Source organism: Rhea pennata, chromosome 18 (genome assembly GCF_028389875.1).
Source record: "Rhea pennata isolate bPtePen1 chromosome 18, bPtePen1.pri, whole genome shotgun sequence".
NCBI classification, from domain to species: Eukaryota; Metazoa; Chordata; class Aves; order Rheiformes; family Rheidae; genus Rhea; species Rhea pennata.
In genome coordinates this window covers 12,955,082-12,965,384 of record NC_084680.1, presented here as the reverse complement: position 1 = coordinate 12,965,384, position 10,303 = coordinate 12,955,082, and the positions used below count along the sequence as shown (strand labels likewise).

The following is a 10,303-nucleotide window of genomic DNA, read 5'->3' as shown; positions in this document are numbered from 1 at the left end:
TAAATGCATTTTTTCCTCTAGGAAAGTGAGGGTGATAAGCAGGAAGTGAGGGGTGGTAAATGCTTGGCGTGAGCTGAGGTCCGCTGATACAAGTCCGTGCCCGAGAGCGGTAGTCTTGCGCTGCCACGGTCGCTAACAGAAGTGCCTTGTGTATCTTTGGGCCAGGCTTGGACCTGGGGGAGCTTTACTGCAGGTCCCTGTTTGTGTCCGTCATTGCCGTTACCACCAGCCTGGCAGGCGTTCGTGCTGCTTGCGCTTCCCAGGAATGCTGTGGTCTCCTGGAAGCGGGCTGCCGCTAGCGTAGCAAAGCCAAGGAGCTTCTAACGCTGGATCTGGGAGGATGTAAATAGTCGGTAACACTCCTCGTGAGAGTCAGCGCTGGGGGCTTTATGTAGCGACCGTCATAAAATATCTTTGAAAAGCACCTGGAAGCGTTGCATCCCGCACCTTTCCTGGACGACGTGGCAGCCGTAAGTACGGAGATCTGCAGCGGGGTCGTCCGAGGGGGGATCGACGGGGCTTCGCCCTCGGCTGTCCCCTACCGCGGCTCCGACCCCATTGCGAAGCTGGCGCCGTGGGCGCGTGTTCCCCGAGCGGGGCCTGGTGCCTCCCTGCTGCGCCGCCCCGAGCAGGCGGGTGCCTACCGCGGCCTTCGGCCGTCTCCCTGCCGGCAGGGGCAGCGAGAGCAGGCGGCCGCGCGGCCCTCGGGGGGAGGTTGGTCCCAGGGCCGGGCAGCGGCCGGGCCAGCGTTGCCCTGCTCCGGGTTGGAGCAGGCTTTGCCGGCCTGTGCCGCCCCGCGGTACCGGCGTGCGGAAAGCTGCCAGCGTCGCACGCTCGTGGCGTGCGGCGGCCGACACAACGCCGCTTCGTTCTGGGATGCAAACACCCCCCTTTTCGCCTTGTTCCGGCCAGCGCCGGGCAGGCAGTTTGCTCTGCTCTGTCCGTGATAAATCCGAGGCGGTTTTTCTGGAGCGCTGGTGGCTCATTCGGACCCCGTCAGTAGGGGCGAGCGGTTTAAACTGTTTTTCAGCGTTGCTCCTCAGCACTTGTCTGCGCTGCTGCTGCTCCGTCCTCCCCGCGAGTCGCTCCGCAGAGGGAGGGGAGATGTGCTGGCAGGCCTGAGGCTGCATTTCTTGGGGTTAGCTGGGGCTTTCTTACAACCTCAATGTTTAAACCTAATGTCTCGTATTTATTCTAAAATGGCTTTCATCTGATTTCCCTCTCGGTTAACAATTTAGCTGTCAAAATCAATAACGGCGAGTATCCGTCCCCAGCCTCCATCAGCTCACGTTACGGCCCAGCAATTACTTCATGGCGGGGCGGCTGCTGCGGCTTTGCCGGGGAATTATCGGGTTACTGGCGCGGCGGGGGCGCAGCCGGGCACCCAGCGGGCCGCGCCGGGCCGGGCCGGGCGCCCCGGCGGGGCGGGGCGGGGCGGGCGGCGGCGGGACCCCCCGGCGGGGCGGCGGCAGGTAGCGGGGCCCGGCGGGGCGGGCGGCCCCGGGGGGGCGGCGGGGGCGCCGCTTCCTGCCCGGCCCGCGGCCGCCCCCGGCGGGGAGCGCGGAGCGGGGCCGCGCGCTCCCGCCCTTCCTGCCGCGGCCGCCCGCGGGCTCGGAGCGCGGCGGCGGCGGCGGGCGGAGCGGGCGCGCCCGCCCCACGCACCGGAGCCGCGAGGGCGGGCAGCCGCCCCGCCGCCGCCGCCGCCGCCGCGCCCCGCGCGAGGTGAGCGCCGCCGCCGTCGGGCGGGCCGGGGCCAGGGCCGGGGCCGGGGCCGGGGCCGGGGCCGGGGCCGGGGCCGCCCGCCGCCTCCCGCGCCGAACGGGAGGATTTTCCATCCCGGAGCTTTCTGGGGCGTTTTGTGCTCGGCGCAGGGAGAGGGGGAAGAATTTCGATTTTTAATTACTACCATTAAAAAAATCAAATTTGCAATTCTTTGGGTGGCCTGATGGATTCTCTGATTGACAGCCGGAATTGACACTCTGGGTACCTCTTATCTCGGGCATTTACGGCAATTTCTAATTGCAGGTAGTTTGTGGGGTTTTTTCAGCGCTTTGGCTCGCATGGGAACCGAGCGATTACTTCAAGAGGCCCGGGTTAAGTGCAGGCAGGGAGAGAATTCAATCCACATTCAAATTGCTTCATTAAAGAGACGCAGCTTTTGTTGCAAAGGATTTAAATGGCCACTAGAAAGTTCTTATTTATTGTTTTGAGGCGGTTTATATAGGGTGCCCCGCGCTCGCCCGGCGCATGGAGCCGCAGCCTCCTTCTCCCGCTCTCTCCCGCAAGGTGATGCCGCCGGAGCCGCTGCCCAAGGGGAGCGCCCGCTGCCTCGACCCGCACGCCCGCGCCATGGTAAGCGGGGCCGGGGCGGCGGGGGACTGCGGGGGGCTGCGGGACCCGCCGGGCCGGGGCTGCGGGGTGCTGCGGGACCCGCCGGGACCCGCCGGGCCGGGGGCTGCGGGACCCGCCGGGCCGGGGCTGCGGGGTGCTGCGGGACCCGCCGGGCCGGGGCGGCGGGGGGCTGCCGGGACCCGCCGGGACCCGCCGGGCCGGGGGCTGTGGGACCCGCCGGGCCGGGGCTGCGGAGTGCTGCGGGACTCGCCGGGACCCGCCGGGCCGGGGCTGCAGGGGGCTGCGGGACCCGCCGGGACCCGCCGGGCCGGGGCTGCCGGGACCCGCCGGGCCGGGGCTGCGGGGTGCTGCGGGACTCGCCGGGACCCGCCGGGCCGGGGCTGCGGGGTGCTGCGGGACCCGCCGGGCCGGGGCTGCGGGGGCTGCGGGACCGAGCACGGCCGGGCCCTGTCTCAGTCCCCCTCTCCCCGGTCTCCCCGCAGTCGCAGCCCGACGGGGAGCCGCTGCCCGGCGCCCTGGACAAGGAGGACGGCCGCTCAGCGCCCAGCACGCCCTCCACGCCGTCCGTCTGCTCCCCGCCGTCCTCCTCCTCCTCCTCCACGCCGTCGGCCGGCAAGAACGTGTGCTCCAGCTGCGGGCTGGAGATCCTCGACCGGTACCTGCTCAAGGTGAGCGGCGGCGGGCGGCGGCGGGCGGCGGGCGGCGCCGGGTCTCAGGCGGCCCCTTCTCTGCCCCAGGTGAACAACCTCATCTGGCACGTCCGCTGCCTCGAGTGCTCCGTGTGCCGCACCTCGCTGCGCCGCCAGCACAGCTGCTACATCAAGAACAAGGAGATCTTCTGCAAGATGGACTACTTCAGGTAGGGGCGCCGCGGCCGACCCTGCCGGCGGCGAAAACCTGCGACCGGCTCCCGAGCGGGCGGCGGCGGGCGCGGAGCCCCGCGGAGCGCGGCCGGGGCCGGGGCCGGGGCCGGGGCCGGGGCCGCCCGCGGTGTCGCTGCTCGGCGAAGCGGCCTGACCCGGCTGCCGGAGAGCACCGTCCCGGCTTGGGCAGAGCCGGGGGGCGCGCACCCGACCGGCGCTGGTGTTGCACGGTTTGGGGGGGGATTTCGTTTGCTTGGTTTGTTGTTGTTGTTGTTGTTTTTAACCCCAACCCTCTTTCCGCGATCCGGCACCAAAACCGCTAACGCGTCGCTGGTGGGGGCGCGTTAACGAACTGAAACGAGCGGTGCGCGGGGCGAGCGGCCCCGCGGCGCCTCCGGGCTGAGCCGCCGCGGGCCGGGGTGCGCCCCCTCGGGCGCTCCTCGGTGCGGGGCGGCCCCGCGGCTGGAGCGGCGCTGCCCGGAAGGGAAGCGGTATTTCTGGCTTTGACCCTCTCTTGCGATTATAAATCTTAAACCACTGAAACTCCCCCCACAAAAAAAAAAAAAAAAAAAAAAAAAGAGGTAGAGAGGACGGAGGATTTCTGAGCTCCTTCTTGGGGTTTAGCTGATTATCCGAGCGCCCTGCTCTGGCTTTCCCCCGTCCCGGCACGACGAGGAAATATTGTTTGCCCCCAGGAGGAAGGGGAAATTCAAGGCAGGAAATGAGAATGACCCTGGCGGGGAGCGGGGCGCCGGGGCCTCGCGGGGCGCCGCGCACGGGGCGGCCGCCGGGGCCTCCTAGGGAGTTTTCCAAGGTCGGGGGGAAGTGTTCCAAGCAGGGTGCGCTCTGATGGAAAGAAGGAAAAATATTTTATATTTCCATAATGCTTTTTTACTGCGAGGGTCTCCGAGCAGCTTCTCGATCGCTGCCCGAGCCCTGCGCGCCGCTGCCCACCCCCCGCGGCTGCAGGTGCGCGGCGGGGCCGCCGCTCCCCGCCCGGGCTCCGCGCCGGGGCCGGGGGGCAGCGCTGCGCCGGGCTCCGCGCCGGGCTCCGCGCCGGGGCCGGGGGGCAGCGCTGCGCCGGGCTCCGCGCCGGGCTCCGCGCCGGGGCCGGGGGGCAGCGCTGCGCCGGGCTCCGCGCCGCCGCCCCGAGCGCCTCCGCTGCGGCGCCGCGGGGGCTGTTTTTCTGAAAACTATAATTTTGGGTCGTTTCATTGAACTCTCCCCCACTCTCGAGAGAAGGCTTTGGGAAAGTCTAGGGTATCGTTGTGCTGTTTCAAGGCACTTCCAGCGTTTTTCATTAATTAATAACCGTTCAGATGTCATTAGTGTTTTTTTTAAGGATTGCTCTTTCCAAATACTATTTTAAAGTAGCAAATTGAGCCTTTAAGTTGTCTTTGAGAAATGCAGAATACGTGAGGAATAAATATATTTTATATATCAGATAAAAGTCCTCGCAGAGCACCCTGCTCCCCGGGCACGAAGCGTTCAGACGGGCGCAGCGAGGGTGCCGCGCCGGGCGCGCAGCGCCGCCGTTTCCCCCCTCGTGTAAATCGGAGCTGCCGAGCGAAAGCTAAAACGAAAACTGGTGGCGGCTCCGCGCTGCGCCCCAGCTGCCTCCGCGGGGGCCCCGCGGTAGCTCCAGGGACGCGGTTTGGAGGCGGATTTTAAGGAAAAAAGAGCGTTTTCTCGGCGGGGATTTTGCTGCCGGTCGCGGCGCCGGGAGCTGCGCTGAGCTCGCGCGGCCCCGGCCGAGGGCCCAGGCGTCCGGGCGGCGGCGGCGGCTTTAGCGGGGCAGCGCGACCCCCCCTCACCCCCCCCGCCCCGGGGTGCGGCGGCTCCGCGGGGCCGCGCTAATCGCGGGCGGCTCTGCCGCGGCACCGGCCCCATCTGCCTCCTCGGAGCCCCCCCTTGTCCCTCCCTTTCCCCCCAGGGAGGAAGATGCTCTCCAAAAGCCGGGCCCGGGCCCGCGGTGGAGGGAAGGGGCGGCGGGGGCCGCGCTGCCCGCCGGGACCCCGCGCCGGCGGCCGCCATGTGCCCCGCGCGGGGGCTTCGCCCACGCCGCGTCCCGGGCCAGCGGCGCCCGCGCCCAGCGCTGCGCGTCCAGCACCCTCCCGCCCGCTTCCACGCCGCGTCCCGGGTCTCAGCAGAGCATCGCCCGCTCGAGCGCTTCGGGGAACCGAGCGAAAACCGGAGCTCGCCGAGCGGCGCCTCCGTGCCTGCCCCCCTTCCCCGGGAGGCAGGGGGATGCCGGTCCCCGGCACGTGCCGGCGGCTGCCCGCGGCCAGCCCGGCGCTGCAGCCCGCTGAGCCGGCACGGCCCCGGCGCAGCACCCTGCCGAGGGCGTCCGACTCGCGGCAGCGGTCTCGCCTTCTAAATAAAAAATTAATGCAGCTCTTCTGCTTGTGCATTTATATAAACTAGCTGGCACCAAGTCAGTTTACAATGTTCCCATCTGAAGTAAATTAGCGAAGTCTCTTAGCTAAGTCTCTGTATAATTTCAGCAGAGAAATGTCTTCGCTAAATCAGCCTTTTTCTTTCTTTCTTTCTTTCTTCTTGGTCAACACTGGTCAGGCTGAAAAATTCAAACCTTTCTTTTCCTCCCAAATAGTTTTGCAGTTAGTAACTGTGGCACGTGTCGCCATGCGCGAGGCGAGGGCGCAGGCAGGGCCGACGCCGGGCTCCCCCGGCCGGGGCGGCTTTCCGCGGCGGCGGAGGGAGGCGCCAGGGCCGGATCCCGGCGGCAGCGCTGTGCGCGGGCCCTGGCTCTGCCACTGTGGCTTGTAGTTAATTTAATTTATTTTTTTAAGTGATGGTAGAGACGAGGCGTCCCGGGCGCAGCCGGGGGAAGCGGCCGGGCCGGCGTGGTGCCCGAGAGTGGAGATGTCGGGGCACGCACCGGCGCTGCCGCCTCCCCCGCTGATCCCCAAACTCCGACCCTCTGTGGGCTCGGAAGTGCCGGGCTCTTCCAGAAGGCTGAGCGAAGGCCCAGCTGCCCGGCGCCCGGGGACGGCCGGCGGGTTCGTTACCTTCTCGCTGCGCTGAGCAGCGTTCTAGCATAAATAAATCAACTAAGATCATCGTGGTCTCGTAGCGAAGAGACCTCCTCCTAGGAGCAGAAAGCAGCTGCGTACCTCTGTGAGCCTGAGAAGAAAACAGATGTTTTGATTTATTGGAATAGGGAAAAAGTGGCTCTAACAAAATTTCCAGCCGAGTGTCACGTTGACGGTTATCAAAATAAAAAGCCCATGAACTTGGAAAGTGATTCCCTTCACCACATGGCCTCGGCGCTCGGCTGCCCGCATCGGCCCCAGGCTGCTGTCCTGCGCGGTGCACGGCCCCGATGCGGTGCACGGCCCCATCCTGCGCGGTGCACAGCCCCGATGCGGTGCACGGCCCCATCCTGCGCAGTACACAGCCCCGATGCGGTGCACAGCCCCGATGCGGTGCACGGCCCCGTCCTGCGCAGTACACAGCCCCGATGCGGTGCACGGCCCCGATGCGGTGCACGGCCCCGTCCTGCGCGGTGCAGGCCTGATGCGGTGCACGGCCCCGTCCTGCGCGGTGCAGCCCCATCCCATGGGACTTGGCTCCGGCCCCATTCCCACGCTGCCTCCCCTCTCACCCCGACTTTCCTCTCTTCCTGCAGCCGCTTCGGTACCAAGTGCGCCCGCTGCGGCCGGCAGATCTATGCCAGCGACTGGGTGCGGCGGGCCCGTGGCAATGCCTACCACCTCGCCTGCTTCGCCTGCTTCTCCTGTAAGCGGCAGCTCTCCACGGGCGAGGAGTTCGGCCTCGTGGAGGAGAAGGTGCTGTGCCGGATCCACTATGACACCATGATCGAGAACCTCAAGCGAGCGGCAGAAAACGGTACGGGGCAGCGGCGATGCTGGCAGGCAGTGCTGTGCACCGTGCGCACCGGGTGGTGGCTGGGGATCCCGCAACGTGGGCACTGGGCGAGACCCTGCTCGGAGGTGTGCGGCGCACAGGCCTGTGGCCTGCACAGGGGCCGATCCTCCTCCGGGATTTGCGGGGTGCAGTGGGTGCCCGGGAGCTGGGTTGCGGGGTCCAGCGGGTGCCTGGGAGCTGGGTTGCAGGGTGCAGTGGGTGCCCGGGAGCTGGGTTGCGGGGTCCAGCGGGTGCCTGGGAGCCGGGTTGCAGGGTGCAGTGGGTGCCCGGGAGCTGGGTTGCAGGGTGCAGCGGGGTGGGAGGCACCATGGGGCCGGGCCCCAGCAGCTCACCTGCTTCGGGAAGCAGCAGCAGCAGCAGCTCCCTAGCTCGGAGGGAGCTGCAGGAGCGGGAGAGGAAGCGCCCGGGAAGGAGGAGGAGGCCGGGGGCGGGTGGCCCGACGCGGGGAAGCCTTCACCGCGCCTGGCCAAGGGCTGCCACGCGCTGGTGCGGTGGGACGAGGCAGCCCGGGCTCCCCCCGGCCTGGCTGGTGCCGCGGCAGCGGTGCTGCCGTGGGAGCCCGCGGCTTGCGCGGCACCGCTGGGCCTGGGGCAGCTGCAGAGCCGCCTGCCTGAAGCCGTCGGGTCGCCTGGGTGGCTCCTTTTCTTCCCGGGAGTTTTGTGCCACCAGCAACTTGAAGTCATTGAGCGTTGGCTTCAAATGACTGTCATTAGGCTTCAGAGTTAAAAGCCCCAGCGGTACGTGCTGCTGCCGAGAAGGGAGTCGGGGCTGTTTGCGCTGGTCGCGCGGCCGCTGCCGGCAGAGCCCCGGCGCAGCAGTGCGAGCGCGTGGGGCAGCCCCCAGGCGCTTCCCGCCCGGAGCTTCCCGGCGGCGCCCGCGGCCTCGCGGCGGCCCTGCGCTGCGAGCGGGCGCCTGCGGCGGAAACGCCGGCCAAACGCCGGCACCGTCGAGGCTTCCGGCCTGGGAGGGGACGCGCGTGGCGCCCGGGGTCTCCGGCGGGTCCCTGCGGCTCCTGCCCCGCGCGCGGGCCGAGCCCCGCTTCCCCCCCCCCCCAGCCACGGCCCCCGGCCTGGCCCCGGGCAGGACAGCGGCTGCTGTGGCGCTGGGGGCCACCCGCTCCCCCCCCCCCCCCCAGCAATTCCCTGGCAATTTCTGCTGCATCCGAGCTTTTACACACAAGAAAAATAAACAGTTGTTGCTGGCGTCGGAGCCCCATCCATCATCCGGCAAGAGCAAGTCAAGCTATGGGAGAAAATCCTCCAACTCCGGCCAAGGCGCCCGGCGCGGCCCGGGACACGCTCCGTCCTGGGGGAGTCAGCGGGGAGCAGGCGTGAGGCCGCGGGGATGGGTCCCTGCGTGGCCGCGGGGGTCCCTGCCCACGTCGCGCCTTCCCGCTGCCGCCTCCCCAGCCCGCGCCGAGCTCTGCGGCGAGCCGCGCTCGGCTCCGCGCGGTCGCCGCAGCCGCTGCTTCTCCTCCGCAGGCAACGGGCTCACGCTGGAGGGGGCCGTGCCCTCGGAGCAGGACAGCCAGCCCAAGCCCGCCAAGAGGGCCCGCACCTCCTTCACCGCCGAGCAGCTGCAGGTAGCGGGGCCGGCGGGTGGCGGCGGCGGCGGGGGCCCCCGGGCGCCCGCCGCGGCCTCACCGCCCGCCCCCCTGCCCGCCAGGTCATGCAGGCGCAGTTCGCTCAGGACAACAACCCCGACGCCCAGACGCTGCAGAAGCTCGCGGACATGACGGGGCTGAGCCGCAGGGTCATCCAGGTGGGGCGGCGCGGCGCGGCACGGCGCGGCGCGGCGCGGCGCGGCGGGCGCCCTTCGCGCGGCCCAAAGGCGGTTTTGCAGCCCCGAGAGAAGCACGTGGCGCCGGCGGCTGCGGCCGAGTCCCCGGGCTCGCGGCGCGCGCGAGGGAAGGGAACGCAAAGCCGCACGCAGGGGCCGGATAAAACGCAAATCCCAGCTTGCAGTTCCCGTAGACATCCCAGCTTTGGCCCCCCGTTACATTTATGATCCTCGCTTTGCTGCTCTGCTAACATACTTTCTGAATACAGTAAGAAACACGAATGATTAAAATAAACTTGGAGCTTTCATCCAGGATCGTCTTGCCAAAGATGCTAAATTTCTAGTGTGTGAAAATCTGGCTCAAAGCTCAGTTATTGAGATTTTTCAATTAGCTAAAGACCAAGTCTAGATGTTGGGCTATTTTTTATGTGGCTATTCTTTAAAGGTGCTTTGGACAGGAAACAATTTGTCAAACGCGCGTGGCCGTTTCCTTCACCACGATCCAGCTCGCGCGGCCCCCGAGGTTCCCTTCGCTGCGCGCTGTAGAGCGCTTTTGCTCCCAGCAATCTTCAGAAATTAAAACCTAAAAAAGAAAATACAGAGCCTAATATTAGGAAAAACTAAAACAAAATAAAAAGCCCTGCGCTCCACACACGTTTTAACTGTAAGCTAGAATCCCCTAACTGTTCCTTAATTAAAGGGGTGAGATTCGGTACGGCTCTACCTGCCCGTCGGCTGGAATAGCTCTGTGTCCTGTGACCCCGGCACCTTCGTTTCTCTGCTTTAACGCTGTGCTGGCGTGGTTTCTGAACGGGAGAAAGCATCGGCGATTAACGTGCCATCGAAATTATCCTCCCTAAAGCCATAGTTTCTCCGAGGCTGAGCTTTTCCTTGGTTTCGCGTCCTTTTGCCTCTCCCTTTGCCTGTTCGCATGTAGTCTCAGCTGGCCGGAGCAGGGCTCCTAGGCTGGGCTAGCTGGGTTTGAAGGTTAAAGTCCAAGTAAGACTTGCCCAAATTAACACCACAGTGGAGGACCTGGATAGAGCCCGGGTTGGCCATGGACGGGCCGGGGGAGCACTAGCAAGAAAATACGGCAGTGTACAGGTTTCTGACTACATTTGATTCCCTTCTGTAAGTGCTCCGAACAGCACAGTGGTCTTAGGTCCTCGTGAGTGATCTCTTCCTGCAGCTAGTGTTTGTTCCTCTCGGTGTTGCAGGTTTGGTTTCAAAACTGCCGAGCGCGCCATAAAAAACACACGCCGCAGCACACGGTGCCGCCCTCCGGAGCGCCCCCGTCCCGCATCCCCTCCTCGCTCCCCGACGACATTCACTACTCGCCGTTCAGCAGCCCGGAGAGGGCCAGGATGGTAACCCTGCACGGCTACATAGAGAGTAAGCGG

General features: G+C 66.6%; 1 protein-coding gene across 7 annotated transcripts in view; it reads left to right on the top strand.

The window, feature by feature from the left end:
* Positions 1-1,688: 1,688 nt before the first annotated feature.
* LHX6 (LIM homeobox 6) overlaps positions 1,689-10,303 on the top strand; it is a 27,941-nt gene continuing 19,326 nt past the window's right edge. For 3 of the 7 annotated variants that reach the window (XR_009960245.1, XR_009960244.1, XM_062590963.1), the window contains exons 1-6: positions 2,101-2,352; positions 2,835-3,211; positions 6,865-7,085; positions 8,606-8,706; positions 8,790-8,885; positions 10,121-10,295. Coding sequence is in view for 5 of the 7 variants with exons in the window: in XM_062590963.1 (XP_062446947.1) it covers positions 2,248-2,352; positions 2,835-3,211; positions 6,865-7,085; positions 8,606-8,706; positions 8,790-8,885; positions 10,121-10,295 (1,075 nt within the window). In the remaining 2 variants the exon portion in view is untranslated. Of the gene's footprint in view, positions 1,723-2,099; positions 2,353-2,834; positions 3,212-6,864; positions 7,086-8,605; positions 8,707-8,789; positions 8,886-10,120; positions 10,296-10,303 lie in introns of those variants that run through there. The other 4 variants (XM_062590964.1, XM_062590965.1, XM_062590967.1 and 1 more) reach the window with 4 other exon arrangements.